We start from the raw sequence: 20,205 nt of genomic DNA on the forward strand, positions 1-20,205 counted from the left end.
CCCAGAGCCATATGTTCTTCAGTACCTTTAAGTAATAAAAAGTTATATGTACACTAGACAGCCCCTATGTATCCCTTCCCATATTCCCACGCACTTGGTATGAATGTTTTATGCAAGACTTATTTGGGGTGAAGAACTTCGAGGGAAAAATAATAAAACTACCCCGCCTAGACAGAAAAGTGGTAAACAAACAAAAATTAAGGCATAAAATGTCATTAAAGAAAACGTTTCCAAGAAACAAAAACACAAGATGCTGTACTTTCTCTCCTCAGTCAAGCCTTCGCTGTTTCCTTTCTCGTAAGTGTTGATCTCTGAGAGTGTTTCTGCAAGAGAAAAATCAACTATCATGACACCTTATATAAAAACTCAATTACCATGGTTCTTAATTTCTATCTTAAGTAAAAGTAAACCAAATATTCACTTTCAACTGAAATTACTTTAAGTCAATCTTCCAATTAAAAAAAATTCACTGCCACAGTAACAGTGCTTTATGTCCAATACAGCTGTCTGTACTCCCCTTCACAGATATAAAATACAGCTGTTTGCTCTCCCTCCAAATATAAAAAATATTTTATTAACTTGTATGCTGAAATACTTACCACTTTTGAGTAACAGATTACAGATAGTTTTATGTTCTCATCACATCACTCCTAGTTTAGCAATTTTACAATAAAATTACGAACAAATCAAAACAAATTTCTCCAGAGATGATGAAACACTGAAACTTTAAGCACATTTTATCCTTCTCTAAGAATAATAATTTAAACAATTATCCAACTATATTTTCACCACAATGAAGGAAGTGTGCTTAAGGAACCATGTATGTAATTTTTTCTAGTAATATAACCCCTTAGTTTCTTGCCCTCCAGAACTGATCTAATCTAAAATGATATTGTAGCACAGCTACAGGTAAGCAGCAAACGGCGGTACGGAGAACTCAGCTTGCATCATAAGACCTACTTTCCAGTGTGTGTGTGTGGTTTTTTGAGCAGCCATTTAACCTCCTTGAGCCTTCACCTCCTCATCTATAAAATGAGGCCTACCTTCTTTTAATCTTCTGGGCACTGTGAAGATTAAATATGTGACTATTACACCATTGTAAAGCAATTATACTCCAATAAAGATGTAAAAAAAAAATGTGACTATTAAATAATGCACTACTCAAATATAAGGTATTACATTGTATTCAAAGGTAGACAACCTATGTATTTATTTCTGCAGTAGGGGTAAAGCCAGTTCAACCACTACACTTTAAATCAAGTGTTTTGTTTTTTTTTAAAGTAATGTCTTCAATCTATTTAGAAACAATAGAAAATACAGGTTTCATCTGAAGTTGTGTACCCAAACACACTCAATATTCTTACGGGAAAAAAAAAAGCTTATTGCACAGATATAAAGATTAAAGCACATACAGTTAATCAACTTGATTAGAAATATGATGATTTGGTATCATGAAACTTAAGATTTTAAACTCAAGTATGGTACACATAACAGCAGTCAGTATTAAAACTTAATATATTAGAAAGGACTGAAAGTTGTAACTGCAAGTCAGCATTTATTCAAAATAACCCAAAACTTGTGAAGTAAAATAAATCATCTCAAAATAAATCATGAGAATCAAAACTCTTGATCTTGCATGAATGATATTTAGCTTAGAACTTAGCCACACTTTCTCAGAAACAGAAACAAAACAACTGTCCATTATCATGTGGAGAATACGTCTGACCCCAGTAGGTACCTCCTTGAGAGCCCCTACAGAGCCCCAGAGGGCAGGAGGACCTCGGGAGCTACTTGCAAATGGTCAGATATGAACTGCAGGTTAGTCCGCAAGAGTGCACATACTGAGTAAGTCAAAGATCATTTGCTTTTAGCTAGAATTCTATCAATTCAAAGTGGTGAGAAGGACAATTTCATTTTGATGAGAAGTTCTAACTGGCTACTGATCACAAAACAATTTCCGAGGGCCACCTGAGAACAAAGGATCCCAGGCAATATAAAAAAGCAGGGGAACCACTATTCAAAATCCACCAATGTAGTCTTTAACCACTAGAGTCACCACAGCCAAAAAAGGAAGAGTATGTTTTGTTTTGAAATGAAATATACTATCAGTACGGCCCATTTTCTGTTCTCGGCCTCTTAAAACCTCTTCACAAAAAGTGCTATAGGTTTTTATAGAAGTACGTACAAGGGAGAGTTCATTTCACTCTAGACACAAAGAATTTCAGGCTAAGCTTGACCTCACGACAATTTTTACAAGTCCCTGCAAATATCATCAAGAGCTGTCTCTATGTCAAACACAGTAAGGAAAGGACGCTGCAACCCGGACAGCCCTGGACTCAGTCCCACTAGTAGCGTCAAAGGGAGCTTACCAAACAAAACCTACAAAGACAGCAGAAGCACTACAGCCAGACCTCAGATCATTAGACTGCAGAATAAAGTACAGCCTCAAAACGGGTGTCACCCCATTAGCTCTGTCATGACAACATGACTGGAGATGTCCTGCTGGGGGTTACACAAGTGCAAAAACATCAAATTTAACTTACTTAACTTTTTAACAATTTTTTCATTTCAGTAAATTTGTTTTGATTGGTTGGATTGTTTAAGAGGAAGAGAAGAATCTGTTCATGTTTTTCAACCTGAGGGGGAGAAGAAATGGTGTTATTTCATTGCTAAAAATGTTGGGAGTATAATTTCACTTAAAGGAAATTTTACCCACTTGTTTCTGTAGCTCTGTGCAGCAGCAATTCATCCTGTTCACCTTTTCTAAAAGCAAATGCAAAAAGCCATTAGACAACTAGCACTATAAATAACAGAAAAAATAAAACAAAACAAAACCTGCAGTCTGAACATATACAGATCTGCCCCTCAGGGCAGATCCTTTCCAACTACAAAAGGACTTGATCAATTAATTTTTCATTTGGGCTTTATGTTATCTACTCCTGTCCTGGGTTTTACCAAATGAGTGCCCTTACCTCTGAGGTTTCACGTCTTTTGCCTGTCATACACGAGATTTCTCTTTTCGGTTGAGGGCAGGCCTGCCAAAGCATCATCTTATGAAATAACTAGTAAGATCCATTCTCAAATATGTGAGTTCTTCTCACTTTGATCAGGATCAAAAGGAAGTTGGAAGCTACTCTGAATGCCTGACATTTCTAAAGCTCTCAGCATCAATTCTATCAACAGTGTTGCTGAGCCTGATCTAAGGAAAATCCGGACTGGGAGGCCTGCTTCCTTCCAGGTGGCTCCTCTAAGGTGACAACATGAGTCAGCACCCTGCCGCTGGATTTGTAGAGGGTGACAACAGAGGGACCGAGGCCACGGAGAATAAGGAAAGATCAGGTCAACTAAATTGATTACATCTGTTCTTGGCTATACTTACATCTGCTATTAATTAAACTTGAAAAAAATACCTTTATTTAAAGCACTTTGCTTTTTAGATGTGATGTTTTTCGCCAGACCATACATCACCAGCTTATCAGCTATATTCATAGTACCATTCTCAGAACACTTCTCAACTGACACTGTGTGGACATTCTTGATAAATCCTTTTACAGAAAGCATTACATTCTGATTCAACATTAAATTTTTCAGTAGTTCTATTATTAATTGAGAACAGCTTCCATTTAATTCCATTGGTCCTGGAAAAAAATTGAATATTAGAGTTAATCTTCAAGTTCCTGAAAAATGATACTTAGATAAATTATCTAAGGATAATAAGCAAAAGGCTCACTGATTTTAGCTAGGTTTAGGTATGCTTTGATGTACTACTGCTGTTGCATTCAAAAAAATCAAACTTAATTAATATTCCTCAATCCCTACTACGTCAAGCACTAATTTAGGTCTAGAAGCCACAAAACAGACAAATGTCTGCCTTTGTGGACTTACATTCTAATGGTAGAAGCAAACAATAATAAAGATAATTTTCCAACTCTCTGAGTCAAAACCAAAGCAGACTGTGAGGAAATCAGTGTGTTATTATCTACTGGGACCTCTGGGTAAAGAAACCAGGAGTAAGAATAAAATGCTACTTTAGCATTTTAGTTCCGTTTATTCAAATTCCAACTGAAGGGCTGAATAAATACGCAGATATGGTATGAATAGGAAGGTAGCCCAAAATGATGCCATTTGAACGTCTCTAGCCTCTGTGACAAAGCAGAAAGACCTCCGCACAAGACGTCAGATGACTGACCCCAGTTCACCCTGGCCCTGCCACTTAACTAGCTTTGCAACCTGAGGCAAACCAGAATCTCTGAGCCTTGACTCTCTGAAACTAATCTGTAAAACAAAGATGGAACAAATGAACATAATTTTTGTGAGAATGAAAATAATAATAAAAGGTATGAGATTTTTTGGTAAACTCTGCTTGATATTTAGAAATCTGGGCTGTTGCTTAAAATACGCTTTTTTAAAAATTTTTAATTTTATTTTTGGCTGCATTGGGTCTTCACTGCTGCACGCGGGCTTTCTCTAGTTGCAGTGAGCGGGGGCTACTCTTTGTTGTGGTGTGTGGGCTTCTCACTGCGGTGGCTTCTCTTGCTGTGGAGCAGAGGCTCTAGGCATGCGGGCTTCAGTAGTTGTAGCACGTGGGTTCAGTAGTTGTGGCTCACGGGCTCTAGAGCGCAGGCTCTGTAGTTGTGGCGCACGGGCTTAGCTGCTCCGCGGCATGTGGGATCTTCCCGGACCAGGGCTCGAACCCGTGTCCCCTGCACTGGCAGGCGGATTCTTAACCACCGCGCCACCAGGGAAGTCCTAAAATACCCATTTGTTTCAGACTCGGTGCTATAAAAGAAAGAAAAAAATCCCACAGACATCCAAATTGGAAAGTGACTTAATTGTGTACCTTCAAGGGAACATTTAATAATTTGGAAAGGAAGCTCCAGGTGGCTGGCAGAGATTGGCTGCACTCTGCAAAGAGGCAGAGTTTCAATGTTTCCATAGTCTGCATAGAGCACTTTCACATCAGCAGCTGACGTCCCCAGAACAATGGCACGGTACCAGAAATCATCACCTGAAAATACAGAGGAATCTCAAGTGAGAAGTTACATTCAATGATGCCCTCCTCCTTTAAGATGGTTATTCACAGTTACATTTACATCACTTAGAAATTCACACCAAGATTTCTGACTTCACGCCAAGGAGTTTAGATTAAATACGAGCATCACATATACTCCTTGCAGATTCTACTCAAAAGACAGTTACAGGACTAAATAGAAAAAGGTCTAAAACCACAAGGATAGAGAACAAGAGGGAAGACAATGTAATAGTGGAAGGTGGAAAGCAAATATGTAAGTGGAAATGATTTAGCAGAGCTCAACTAAAGCTGGGTGTAAAGAAGCCAAGAAGCATCTCAGTTTGCATCTCAAATCCCCAAGCAATCAAGGCTCAATAATTGATGCTACTCATTCAAAAGTTGGAGCAAAGATGGAGATGAAATGGAGATTGAATAACGGAAGCAGAGTTGGTTCCCCAAGGCATGTGAATAAACTTTAGTTTATAAACACATTTACACGTAATATCTATTTTTAAAGTTGCTAAAAAGAATGATCAGTTTTATGTTTACGTGTTTTAATAACACTTAGAAAATTCCCCCTTTTCAGGTAACTGCTCCTACCCATGGGCAGAAGACGAGTTTCCTCTCCAGAGAGGACCAACCAGAAAGACTACAGACTGGGGAACGTGAGGCAGAGCATAGGAGGGAGTTTACAAGACCCCTGTCAGGCAAGCTATGCACTCCAGGGAGGAGACGACCGTCTCAAGCAAAAACACTTCAAGACACCCAGTGGCATCAGGAGTTCCCAGTGAAACTGCAGAGCCAGATCACCCTAAAGGAAAGGCCACTAAGCAGACAAGCTCTGCCTGTGCACAAAGCAACTTCCAATTAGCTTCTTAGTGCTTCACCTTACATAAACGAACAGTGAAAGATAACCAGATAGTAGAATAAAGTCTCTGACATGAAAGAGAAGACTAAAACCAACAGGACCTCAAAGAAACAGAGACCCAAAGACGGAGAAGACCATGAAAATTAAAGAATGATATTAACATCCTTGGAGAAATGACCTTCCATCCTTGAAGCAAGTACAAGACAGTTATTAAAAACCACACACTTGAGAAACAAAAAAAGCTACTGAAACCAAAAATGTGATATTAAAAATGAAATACGGAAGGCTGGAAGAGAAAACTGAGGAAATCTCTTGAAAAAAGAAAAAGAAAAAAAACGGCAAAGGAAACTAGCAGTAGAGTTTAAGTCCAACATGAGAATATCTGGAGTTCATAAAGGAGCAGAAAATAAAAGAAAGGAATAAAAAAATTCAGGAAAAATTTTCAAAACTGAAGCTCATGAATTTCTAAAGGGCCCACTCACTGGGTGCTCAGTACAATGGTGAAAAGAAAACCAGTGCTGAGTCACATCATAAAATTCAGGGGCTTCCCTGGTGGCACAGTGGTTGAGAGTCCGCCTGCCGATGCAGGGGACACAGGTTCATGCCCCGGTCCGGGAAGATCCCACATGCCGCGGAGCGGCTGGGCCCGTGAGCCATGGCCGCTGAGCCTGCACATCCGGAGCCTGTGCTCCGCAGCGGGAGAGGCCACAACAGTGAGAGGCCCACGTACCGCAAAAAAATAATAATAATAATAAAATAAAAAATAAAACTCAAAACTTGGGATGAAAATATTACCAAAAGTTCCAGAAAAGAGGAAAAATATACGTACAAAGTTTGGAGAACCTGAATGACATCTACCTCTCCACCAGCAACACCCACAATGCCTTCAAAATTTTAAGAGAAAGATGATTTCCAACCTAGAATTTTTATCTATAGGTAAGCTACCAAGTAACTATTAGGGTAGAATAAAGACTCTTTCAAACATGAAAGATAACAAAATTTATCTTACATGTACCTTTTCTCAGCTTCTAGAGGATGAGATAGATATACCAAAATATTAAATCAAAAGTAAAGGATCCAGAAAACAAGCTGAGACAAGGGAGGGAGAAATCTAGCCAACAAGGTGGGGTGGGAGAGAAATCCAAGTAACATGGGTTCGTGCTGAAACAATCTCCAGCATGATGGTGAAAGGAAAATTTCAGGATGACAGCTCAGGTCTGGAGGACAAGCAGTCTGGATAGGAGTGTGTCAGAAGGCTTGAGCTGCCTACAATATGATAAAAGTTGATAAAGTACAGGCAGTATTCATGGAGAGAATTTATACCAATGCAGAGAACTGGAGATCATTAGTGAAAGTATATAGGACACTAGTAACAAAAAAGGCTGCAAAAGAAAAATGTAATTATAGTAACTACGTGGGTAGGCTGTGAAGACTGTTTATGCAAAACTAATAACGTAATACAGAATACTTATCTAAACAAAAATTATGACACATTTCTACGGGGAAGAAAGAGAGGGAAACTGCAGATCTAGTTGTCATACAAAAGAAGAGGGAAACGAAATACATTTTTAAACCGTAAATCTAAATTTTAAAGTGAACACTGGGGAACAGAAAAGAATCTTACCTGTGTATCTGGCACAGCACGCATCTCCAATTTTTGGTCTATAGGCCGATCGACTTTTCTGAGCACTGCAATATTCTAACAATTTGGCTGTCAATACACACAGTTTTTCCTGATCTTCTAAAATATATATAGAAAATGTTTTGTGAAGAAATTTTCAATGCTATTTATAATAAAGTATTTATATAAAAAGGGAAGTCAAATCTAATCACTCAAAAAAGAACCCATATATATTAAAATATACATTTATATTTTTAAAATAGATAAAGCCAAAAAAAGATAAAACCACTACTGGTTCCCTTGTGGGGAAGGGATGCAAGACTGGGAGGGGGCAAGAAGGAAGCCACTGGGGGGCAAATTTCTTGATCAGGGTGGCTATTCTAGTGTGTTCATTCTACAAAAACTTGTTCTATTAAGTTGCAGTTTTACGACTGTTCAGTATACTTTTCAGTAAGTGTGTTATAGTTAATTAAATGAAACAAAGTACTTCCAATTCATCATACCATATGTTATGGTCAGGATGCAATAATCCTAAAACGCTGCTTTCCACTATACAGTTTAAAGTTGATTATTCCTAATACTGGAGGATATATTTAAGAGCAGTTATTGTTATCACCACAAATCTTGGTTTGACCACTTGAAAAAAATTTTTTTTCATTTTTTTCAGCTTTCAAATACCTGCAGATTATTTTGAATAGCAAACTTGCACTAACTCAGCCTCTGATACTGCAAGAATAAACTTAAATACGCTGGGGCTTCCTTGGTGGCACAGTGGTTAAGAATCCACCTGCCAATGCAGGGGACATGGGTTCGAGCCCTGGTCCAGGAAGATCCCACATGCCACGGAGCAACAAAGCCCGTGCACCACAACTAGAGCCTGCACTCTACAGCCCGCGAGCCACAACTACTGAAGCCCGCAGGCCTAGAGCCCGTGCTCCGCAACAAGAGAAGCCACCGCAACGAGAAGCCTGCGCACCGGAACGAAGAGTAGCCCCCGCTCACCGCAACTAGAGAAAGCCCGCACACAGCAACGAACAGCCAATGCAGCAAAAAATAAGTAAATAAAATAAATGAATTAAAAGAAACAAGGGCTTCCCTGGTGGCGCAGTGGTTGAGAGTCTGCCTGCCGATGCAGGGGACACGGGTTCGTGCCCCGGTCCGGGAGGATCCCACGTGCCGCGGAGCAGCTGGGCTCGTGAGCCATGGCCGCTGAGCCTGCGCGTCCGGAGCCTGTGCTCCGCTACGGGAGAGGCCACAACAGTGAGAGGCCCACATATCGCAAAAAAAAAAACAAAACTAAAATACACTGAAGAGATGCCTTAATTGTAATCTTTCACGAAATAAAAAAGGAAAAGGAAAGTCAACATTTACACGCTACTTTTCTTCATGATTAGGGCCAGTGTAAAACATTTCTCCAAGTTTCTAAGATACAGTAACACTGTAATTATAGACTGATTAGGAAGTACTTTTCCAACGTATCTAAACTGTTTTGGTTCAAATTCTCGTAATGCTTGCAGAAGGTTAGCTTAGTAATAAGTACAATTCAATACAGACAGTACCTATTTTTAAACAAGAAATTATACAGTAATTAAGGACGTTGCTTTGTTATAAAAAGCTGTAGATGATCAAGACCAGGTGGAGTAGGTGCTGAATGCACGGCATGTTCACATTCATGTTTTTATAATTAAATTTTCCTTAAGTGTTATTATGATCAATTAAAACAGTGAGTGAAACAGAAATCATCACCGTCTTCTCCCCATCACTTCCTAAGGAATTCAGGTAAGTTCATTCTACAGTTTAAAAGACCAGCATAAATGTGTCTCAAACTTTGTTTGGTTTCTTACCTGGCATTTCATTTGGTAGAGCATAAAACAAGTTTGGGTTTACGATTTCTAATATGCTTGCCTGTACAGTTTTATTAACTGGCAATTCTATTGTCCTCCACTGCTCAGCTGAAGAGGTGGCTGAAAACATACGAAATACAGGTCTCTCGTGAAAAAGATAAAATTTAGTATTCTACTGAATACCAACATTCCCAAATTCCCAAAACGAAAATCTGTATTTTCATAAAACAATCTGTTTAATTTGAGGGATTTTGGTGTGCATTACAAAAAAGTTCAATCTATAATAAGAATCCTTAAACTATTATGCTCCTATAGTATATTTCAGTAGTATAGTTCCATTTCTGTAGTATATTTAATTCTTAAAATTTCCTCAAACTTTAAAGGATACATAGCTGTATGATACACGTCTGCCTGACAAGTAATTACATTAAAAATGAGTACAGGGATATCGCAAAAAAAAAAACAAAACTAAAATACACTGAAGAGATGCCTTAATTGTAATCTTTCACGAAATAAAAAAGGAAAAGGAAAGTCAACATTTACACGCTACTTTTCTTCATGATTAGGGCCAGTGTAAAACATTTCTCCAAGTTTCTAAGATACAGTAACACTGTAATTATAGACTGATTAGGAAGTACTTTTCCAACGTATCTAAACTGTTTTGGTTCAAATTCTCGTAATGCTTGCAGAAGGTTAGCTTAGTAATAAGTACAATTCAATACAGACAGTACCTATTTTTAAACAAGAAATTATACAGTAATTAAGGACGTTGCTTTGTTATAAAAAGCTGTAGATGATCAAGACCAGGTGGAGTAGGTGCTGAATGCACGGCATGTTCACATTCATGTTTTTATAATTAAATTTTCCTTAAGTGTTATTATGATCAATTAAAACAGTGAGTGAAACAGAAATCATCACCGTCTTCTCCCCATCACTTCCTAAGGAATTCAGGTAAGTTCATTCTACAGTTTAAAAGACCAGCATAAATGTGTCTCAAACTTTGTTTGGTTTCTTACCTGGCATTTCATTTGGTAGAGCATAAAACAAGTTTGGGTTTACGATTTCTAATATGCTTGCCTGTACAGTTTTATTAACTGGCAATTCTATTGTCCTCCACTGCTCAGCTGAAGAGGTGGCTGAAAACATACGAAATACAGGTCTCTCGTGAAAAAGATAAAATTTAGTATTCTACTGAATACCAACATTCCCAAATTCCCAAAACGAAAATCTGTATTTTCATAAAACAATCTGTTTAATTTGAGGGATTTTGGTGTGCATTACAAAAAAGTTCAATCTATAATAAGAATCCTTAAACTATTATGCTCCTATAGTATATTTCAGTAGTATAGTTCCATTTCTGTAGTATATTTAATTCTTAAAATTTCCTCAAACTTTAAAGGATACATAGCTGTATGATACACGTCTGCCTGACAAGTAATTACATTAAAAATGAGTACAGGGTTTCCCTGGTGGCGCAGTGGTTGAGAGTCCGCCTGCTGATGCAGGGGACATGGGTCCATGCCCCGGTCCGGGAAGATCCCACGTGCTGCAGAGCGGCTAGGCCCGTGAGCCATGGCCACTGAGCCTGCGCGTCCGGAGCCTGTGCTCCGCAACGGGAGAGGCCACAACAGTGAGAGGCCGCGTAACGCAAAAAAAAAAAAAAAAAAAAAAAAATGAGTACAGTGTTTAACAAAAAAAACATGTTTCAATAAATATTAAGCTAACTTTACTTATTACTAATCTATTTCCACAAAGCATATTTCTACAGGAAAATCATGTCACTTGGAACAGAAAAATTTTCACAGCCTATAAAAGCAAAGGATAATGTAAATTTAAATAGCAGTTTAAAAATGTTACCTTGAAGCCATGGGGCATCAATTTGAAGACCACGTTTATTAACAGGACTGTTTTTCACTAAGTCTTTACATGGTGAACTAGCTTTTAAAACCAGATGTTCTTCAATCAGAACATCAGTAATTATCCTGGGATAAGAAGTGGAAAGATCGGTGAGTTCAACTCCCACTCCATTTTCAGTGATTTCTACCACTCGGGCTTGGAGTTTTATCCCTGTGACACACGTCTGAAATCTTGCTATGGCTTCTCTGGTCCAGTGTTTGTTTCTAGGCTGTATATCTAACAAATAAAACAGCATTAAGAAGAATTCTGTCCTTAATATGTTTTCTTTGTATTTAATTTTTGATAGTTTGATTAATATGCACCTTGGCATGTTTCTCCTTGGATTTATCCTGTATGGGACTCTCTGTGCTTCCTGGACTTAACTATTTCCTTTCCCACATTAGGGAAAGTTTTCAACCATAATTCAAAAAGAGTCATGTACCAAAATGTACACTGCAGCTCTATTTACAATAGCCAGGACATGGAAGCAACCTAAGTATCCATCAACAGATGAATCGATAAAGAAGATGTGGCACATATATACAATGGAATATTACTCAGCCATAAAAAGAAATGAAATTGAGTTATTTGTAGTGAGGTGGATGGACCTAGAGTCTGTCATACAGAGTGAAGTAAGTCAGAAAGAGAAAAACAAACACCGTATGCTAACACATATATATGGAATCTAAGAAAAAAAAAAGGTCATGAAGAACTTAAGGGTAAGATGGCAATAAAGACACAGACCTACTAGAGAATGCACTTGAGGATATGGGGAGGGGGAAGGGTAAGCTGTGACAAAGTGAGAGAGTGGCATGGACATATATACACTACCAAACATAAAACAGATACCTAGTGGGAAGCAGCCGCATAGCACAGGGAGATCAGCTTGGTGGTTTGTGACCACCTAGAGGGGTGGAATAGTGTGGGTGGGAGGGAGGGAGACGCAAGAGGCAAGAGATATGGGAACATATGTGTATATGTATAACTGATTCACTCTGTTATAAAGCAGAAGCTGGCACACCATTGTAAAGCAATTATACTCCAATAAAGATGTAGAGTATAATAAAAATAAATAGATGTGGAGTATTAAAAAAAAAAAACAAGAATTCTGTGCCCCAAAGCTGCATTTTTTGCCTCAATAATATCCAGGACTGGACCCTTCCCAAGTTTACCATTCAGGTCAGTGATTTTGAATATCTTTTCTCAATAATCAATTATATATCTACATCCTCAGTGCCTGAGTTGCAGATAATGCATCTACAAATATACTACTGTTTTAGGAGGCTCAGGATCCGTCTTTACCTTCCTCACTAACTTAGCTTCACCTGGCATTTTTCCCAATAGGCAAAAATAGAATTATTATTTCTTTTAGAAGCCACTACGGTTACATACACAATGATGAGTTATCAACTATTCTGGTAAAAGATGTTAAACATACACTTGCACCTTTGTGAACAGTCTTCCAACAATAATTTCAAAATATCATTTTTAATTATTTAACCAAAAATTATCTTTCTGGGATAACTTTGGCTTATACCCTTATTTTCATAACAGTGGTTCTCAAATGTGAGTGTGCATCTGTATTATGTAGAGGGCTTGTGAAAACAGATTTTGGGGCCCCACCCTACAGTTTCCAATTTAGTAGTAGGTCTTGGGTGGGGACTAAGAATCTGCATTTTTAACAAGTTCTCATGTTGATACTACTGGCTGTGGGGTGGAGGGGTCATATTTTAAGAAACACTGACATAAAACATGGTGATTAAAAAAACAATAATCCAAAACATACTTAGTGTAAAATAGGTAGAAAGAAAACAGGCAAAAGAAAAATAAAAAGCATCTAATGCTTCTAGACAAGACCACTATTAACATTTTGGTATCCAAACTTTCATAATCTTTATGTGCATATGGAAATACACACATGCACATATATACACATAATTCTCTTATAAAGAAATTATTATAATAATAAAAATAGTTATAATGTTAGGCACTATTCAGTATTTTATGCCTTGTATCTCTTTTATCCTTAATGCCTTTTTGAGGAAGGTACCGTTATTTTCCAGATGAGGAAAAGGAAGCACAGAGTTTAAACAGTTTACCTAAGGTCTCACAGCTAGTAGGCAGCAGAGCTGCTTCTAATCTGTCCTCTTAATCACAATGCCATCCTGCCATCTCTTTCATAACTTGCTTCCTTCACTTAAATCATGAACTAGTCTTCACATCAACACATATTTAACATTTTAATGACTGTGTAATAAGAACGAACACTTAATAGAACTTTGAGTGCCGGACAGACCCTGATCTAAACATTAATTTAATAATCTTCACAACAAACCTATGAAATAGGTACTACCACTACCCATTATACGGATCCTCATTTAACCAAGCCTCTACTATTGGCTATTTAGGTTGTTTTGCTATTATTAACAGCGGTGTAATGAATTTCCATGTAGGTGAACTTTGTGAAATCACATGATTATTTCTTTAGGATGAATTATTAGAAGTAAACTTGCGAAGACAAAAGGTAAGAATATTTGAGGCTCTTCAGGAATCCTGAAAAATGTCTTCAAAAGAAAGCATCGGTTTTCACTCCTATCGTAAGTATAGAAAAGCAGCTGCTTCCTTACTTTGACATCAACACTGAACATTTTGGCCAGTATCTTTAAATATATGTTTCTAAATTTTATAATATGAAAGAGAAAATAACTTACACAAAATATTAAAATTATAAATATATTAATACTGAGAAATTTATGTACTCTAAGTATTAGAAGACAGTTGAGAAAATTTCTTACTCTGCACCATACCTACTAGCCAGCACTGTATCCCCTGAAATGGAAGTTTTAAAAATTTGGATAGGATCATTTGGACTTCATCTGCAGTAACTTCTTCAATGTTTCCATAATCCACAAACTGTACTTTAACGTTTCCATTTGGTAAGATTTCCTTGACTAAAGCACGATACCAATTACCATCACCTAGATTTAACACAAAATTTGTAACATGGAATATTTCCCTTCTATTAAGGTTTGAAATTTTTATCTTGAAAAAGACCATTCTTTGTCTAAAGTAGCTAATATATTTCTCTTCCCAGACAACACCTTTAGTTTTTAATTCAGAAATCCCTAGAAGGAGAATTCTCAAAATTCATTCTGAGAATGTCACCAGTTTTTATAGCATCACACTTTTATATCTACTATAAAGACTTCATTCATAACTTAACCAATAAGCAGAATATTAAGTGAAGTAAAGACTTAATAAACTTGATATTTGTCAAACTGGAGGACTTATAATATTCTCACCGCTAATGAGATTGTTGCACTTGTTACTTGGTAAATAATAGAAAAAATAAACAGAAAAACATGCAATGAAATTAAGGTGTTTCATCAAACGTATTTTCAAAATAAACATGCACAGGGTGACCAGAAGAAACAATGAATCTGCAGTGAACAGGTTTCCCATTCTCTAACTTTTAATATTATCAGAAATTCTGGAAAGAAAAGCACTTGACAAAGTTAGGTAAGAATGTATCATTTGGAGGCTCCTTGTTACAAAGAGAGAAGAACAAAAAAAACCACGGTATTTTAAGCTTTCATTTAATTTTGATTATGAAAAATATCTGCTTGAAGCAAATACACTAAAAATGAGGTTTGAATGTCAAGAAATAAAAGATTCTAATATAGTCAATATTGTGCCAACTGCAACTTACCTACATAAAAAGCACAACAAGGTTGCCCTACTTCTGCCTTAAAATTATTAGGCAACTTCTGCTGGCAATATTCTGCTACCAATTTGTTCAAGTCACTGAGTTTCTTTAGAGCTGAAAATACAATACACATAGTGTTTAGTATTTAAAAAACATGCAGAGTAACAGATTTTCATTTAAAGTTGGAAAGTGTTTTGATCATAAAAACCCAGGCACAACCCCAAGCAACTATAAAGTACACCAAATACCTCTCCCTTCTCCTTATTAAGAAATTGGGCAAATAAGTCATTATTTAGTTGATACTCTCAGTAAACCCCATACCAACAATTTACTGGGCACAGAGCCATGATGACGGCATTGTTGTCAGTGTGCTAGAGCATGAGCTTTGCATGTGGACCAGGAAACAGTGCACAAGCCTGCACAGAAAGGAAGTTACATATAAGCTGTCCTGAAGGAGTATATGTAATTACTAAATGGTTGGCACAGATAGTGTCTGCTGAGGACTTTCAGAGAGGTGAGCTCTGTGCACTAAAGGTTGCATAGAGAAATCTAAAGTATGACTTGTTTGCTAGAAAAGGAGAGGGTAATTCCAGAAAAAGAAACGGCTCTGAGGCAAAGTACCAAATTAAGCAGCCAAAAAACACGTGCTGGGAGCAGTCTGGCAGAGAAGAGGAATGGAAAGGTGAATCACTGAAGAAAAACACCAGAGATGTGCTTGGAAAGATACAGACCATGGAGAGCTTTAAAATGCCAAGTAAAGGGATCTGAACACTATAGAAGTAAAAGAAAAATATCTTTTAAATATGTGGCAAAGACCCAGTCACAGAAACGGAAATTAAGTTGTATCGAGTTAGAACTGTCACCTTTCAGATTAGTCAAAATAAGAAAGTTTAAGGACACACTGCAGGAAAGGGTGTGGGAGAGGGCACTTTCATACACTGACAGTGGAAATCAGCCTGGATGACCTCTTGTGGGCACTCTCTCAAGAGCACAAGCACACATATCCTTTGACTTAACAACTATTGTACAATTTTAGGTATGTGTCTCAAGGATATAGTCTCAGAATAAAATCACCAATTACAAGAATTGTTTTCAGTAATAAATGCTTGTACACAGGAATCCTTTAGCTAGCTGTACCTAGGTTAACTAAATTAGGGTAAACCCACCCAGAGGAATACCACGTAACCATGAAAAGGAATGAGGACGTACAGTGATGTGGTACCCTGGAACAGAAAAAGGCCATTACCAGAAATGGAAAAGACATCTAGCGAAACCCAGATAAAGTCTGGAGGTTAGTTCATAGACATTTACCGATGTGGGTCTCTTAAGTTGTAACAAATGTTAACATCTTACATAATTGTGGTACTATAGAGAAAACTAGGGGTATACAGGAACTCTCTGTACTATCTTGGCAACTTTTCTGTAAATCTAAAATTATTCCAAAATTAAAAGTATATTTTTAAAAGAACGGAGGAAACACTATGTGAACTGATATCCAAGACAGAGTGGGAGAAAAAGGCAAAGTGCAAATATTATTTATTTTACCATTTATGCCTACATAAAAAGGAATATATGTATTCATACAAGCCTATGTATAGAGCAACTTTGGAAAGATATTAAGAACACTGAGAAAAGGAACTGGAAGGATATTTAGAAATCTGAGAAGAGGAACTGGGAAACTTAACTTTTCACTATATTCTCTTTTGTAACTTTAAAATTTGTACCATATGCTTGTACAATCACTTATGAAAATAAGTGGCAAATATTTTAAAATAGTAGCCTATCTACCAGATGATTCTGTATGAAGGGATGACAAATCTCACAAGTTGGGAGCCAGTCAGGAACTTAGTTATCTAGGGTAACATCCTTATTTGACAGAGAGAAAACCCAAAACTTAGAGAGGTTAAAATCAATGATGCTCACCAGAATGGCTCAAGGGAAAAAGACGGAAAATACAAAGTGTTTGTGAGGATGTGGAGCAACTAGAATTCTCAAACCAACAACTGCCATGATCACTTTGGAAACTTTTTAGCATTCACTGATCAGAGCTGAAAACACACATACCCTTTAAGATTTGGCCAGTAATTTCATTCCTAGGTACATGTTCAATGGAAATGAATGTGCGCTAAATTTGTATGAGAATATTCTTACCAACATTTTATAGCTCAGAACTAGAAATAACCCGTATGTCCAAGAGTAGGAAGAAACAGTAAACTGCAGTACATTCATACAACGGATCACTATGCAGCAACAAAAAACGAGCTACAGTCACACGTGAAAATGATGGTCCAAACTCACAAATGTGAAAAAAAAAAGCAACAAGGCACAGAAGAGTACATGTTGTATGATTCCATTTATATAAAGTTCATAAATGGGAAAAACTAATCTATGCTATTATTAGAAGGCACGATCATATTTACTTCTGAAAGAAAGAAGTGGCAGTGATTGTCAGCAGACACGAAGGAAACTTCCGGGTTACTGGTAACCAGAGGTTGGTTATACAAGGTTTTGACTTTGTGATAATTTGTTATGCTGCACTCATATTTGTGCACTTATCTGTATGTATGTCGTACGTCAATGAGATCAACAATTAAAATTTTTCAAAAATGAATTTAGGAGACGTTCTGTGAAATCTAAGCTGGTTTAAACAGAGACTATTGAAAACAGAAAATAATGTCTTACAATGGAATAAAAGGCAACCAAGTAAAACCAAATCTTTCTTGAAAGTACAAATACCCACTTGGTCTTTACTGGAAAGAGAACAGTTTCACCACCCAATAACAAACTCATCTTGACCTATTATCTATGCCAGTGTACTGTAAAAAGAAATAAGTAAGAGTCAACTTACCATCCTCTTTAAGCACATGGCAGTAAAATTCTCCAGGACTATACATCACACAGACCACAACATCTACTGTCTGATCAACAGCAAGTTCAACCCACGTCCACTTCAACAGACTGATTTCTGCTTCTACACCCGAGGGAACTGTGAAAATAAATGGACGATTTGCAAAACAAACGGCCAGAGCAGGGAGTTGGAGGCAGGGCTGCTAAAGAGTCTGCTTTTGAAGAACTGAATGTCCAATGACTTTCTTAGTGACTTTGCAGGGAAGTTAATTAGTATGAGAATTAACCACTGCTACCTCACTGAATTCCAAATTTCAAATTCACATTTCTGATCGACCTTCAGCTGCCAGTGACCCAAACACACTCTTTAGATGAATGCTTGATTTAAAAGGACAAAAGGTGCTCAACATCAATTCTTGTTTAAAGTATGAGAACCCATACATTCACAAAGCCACCTGAATTCCAGCACGGACATTATCTGGTGGACAATTTACTTACCACTGGCTTCTTTCACGTCACTGGGCTTATCTGTCACTACCCCCTTGTCCCCCACGGCAAAGCCTGCATCGATGAGGACTTTGGTGACACTGATGTGGGGCCTCACAGACCTATCCATAAGTTCCACCAGGGAACTGTTTTCCAACTTGTCCACCACTTTCACTGTGATCATTTTGTTCTGTACAACTTTTCTCATCAGATAAATAGCTTCTGGAGTCCAAATTCCTAATGATGGCTTTACTCCTAACAAAGAATTTTTAAAAGAATGTTAAAATATTTCTTATTGTAAGCCTTTACAAATTTAGCTCCTAATTTCCACAAACTTAAGGACTCTATGACAGACACTGGAACCAGAAAGTCCCATCTGAGAAGGATTTTCTAAACACGAAAATGAAGGCAAAATTATAAAGAAAAGGTCTGTAAAACACTTCTGTATTTCTATGTAAACAAACCATCATAAATCCATTGATACGAAATGTCCAAAGAGGCAAATCTAGAAGACCGAAAGTAGATTAATGGTTGCCTAGGAAGCTAGGATTAACTATATATAAATGGGCACAAGAGATCTCCGTGGGGTGATGGAAATATTCCAAAACTAGATTATGGTGATGGCTGTACAACTCGGTAAATTACCAAAAATCACTGAATTGTATACCTAGAACACTGATTTTTTTGTTTTTTGGCTGTGCTGTGCGGCTTGCAGGATCTTAGTTCCCTGACCAGGGATCAAACCCACGTCCTTGGCAGTGAAAGAGTGGAGTCTTAACCACTGGACTGCCAGAGAATTCCCTAAAACAGTGATTTTTATGGTATATAAATTATATGTCAATAAGGTTAAGAAAATCACAAACAAAAGTATAAAACAATCCAGGAAGAAACACCAGTCACTAATACTGACATCTGAAACATCTGTAGCATTTACTGAAAGGGCACTTACAAATCAACAACCCCAAAGTTATACCAAGTCATTTCATAAAATTAAGAACCAAGTAACTTATGAAAAAACATCCAGTCTCACTGGTAATGGAGCAAATTAAAATGATTTAGTTTTTAGCTTATCAAAATTGGCCAAGATGAAATAATACAGAAATATCTATTGGGCAGGACCAAAGTACCTTCAATTTTTTAAATAAAAGACATTTTTCATTTTCAGTTAAGACCTTTATTGAACAACATATTCACCCTTTTGTTCCACACCTTCTGTCATTTTTCAGGCAACTTCATAATTCCATCTTCCCAAAACTTTTTATCTTTTTGAGCAAAGAACTGTTCCAGGTACCTTTTACAGTCTTCCAGGGAATTGACATTTTTTCCATTAAGAGAATTTTGTAAAGACCGAAATAAATGGAAATCTGAAGGTGCAGTGTCTGGTGAATACAGCAGATGAATCAGAACTTCCCAGGCAAGCTGTAACAGTTTTTAACTGGTCATCAGAGAAACATGTGGTCTTGCGTTATCCTGATGGAAGATTATGCATTTTCCGTTGAGTAATTCTGGATGCTTTTCGTCGAGTGCTGCTTTCAGTTGGTCTAACTGGCAGCAGTACTTGTTGGAATTAATCCTTTGGTTTTCTGCAAGGAGCTCCTGATAGAGGACTCCCTTCCAATCCCACCACGTACACAACATCACCTTCTTTGGATGAAGACTGGCCTTTGGTGTGGTCGGTGGTGGTTCATTTCGCTTGCCCCATGATCTCTTCCATTCTACATTATTGTACACTATCCACTTTCATCACCCGTCACAATTTGTTTCAAAAACGGAACGTTTTCATTACGTTTCAGTGAAGAATCGCATGCAGAAATATGATCAAGAAGGTTTTTCTCGCTTAACTTATGTGGAACCCAAACATCAAAGCGATTCACATAACCAAGCTGGTGCAAATGATTTGCAGCACTCAATCTGGGTATTTTGAGT

At 37.4% G+C, this 20,205-nt stretch overlaps 1 protein-coding gene across 1 annotated transcript in view; it reads right to left on the minus strand.

Annotated features, from left to right (window-relative positions):
* Nucleotides 1-2,543: 2,543 nt before the first annotated feature.
* The window catches only part of TDRD1 (tudor domain containing 1), a 37,197-nt gene continuing 19,535 nt past the window's right edge, over nt 2,544-20,205 (minus strand). The window contains exons 13-22 of the mRNA XM_007469614.1: nt 18,292-18,534; nt 17,795-17,932; nt 14,950-15,060; nt 11,202-11,477; nt 10,361-10,480; nt 7,504-7,620; nt 4,841-5,008; nt 3,411-3,638; nt 2,717-2,763; nt 2,544-2,636 (exon numbers count right to left, since the gene is read on the minus strand). Of these exons, the coding sequence (XP_007469676.1) occupies nt 2,544-2,636; nt 2,717-2,763; nt 3,411-3,638; nt 4,841-5,008; nt 7,504-7,620; nt 10,361-10,480; nt 11,202-11,477; nt 14,950-15,060; nt 17,795-17,932; nt 18,292-18,534 (1,541 nt within the window). The remainder of the gene's footprint in view (nt 2,637-2,716; nt 2,764-3,410; nt 3,639-4,840; nt 5,009-7,503; nt 7,621-10,360; nt 10,481-11,201; nt 11,478-14,949; nt 15,061-17,794; nt 17,933-18,291; nt 18,535-20,205) is intronic.

Source organism: Lipotes vexillifer, unplaced genomic scaffold (assembly GCF_000442215.2).
Source record: "Lipotes vexillifer unplaced genomic scaffold, Lipotes_vexillifer_v1.1 scaffold240, whole genome shotgun sequence".
Lineage (NCBI taxonomy): Eukaryota > Metazoa > Chordata > Mammalia > Artiodactyla > Lipotidae > Lipotes > Lipotes vexillifer.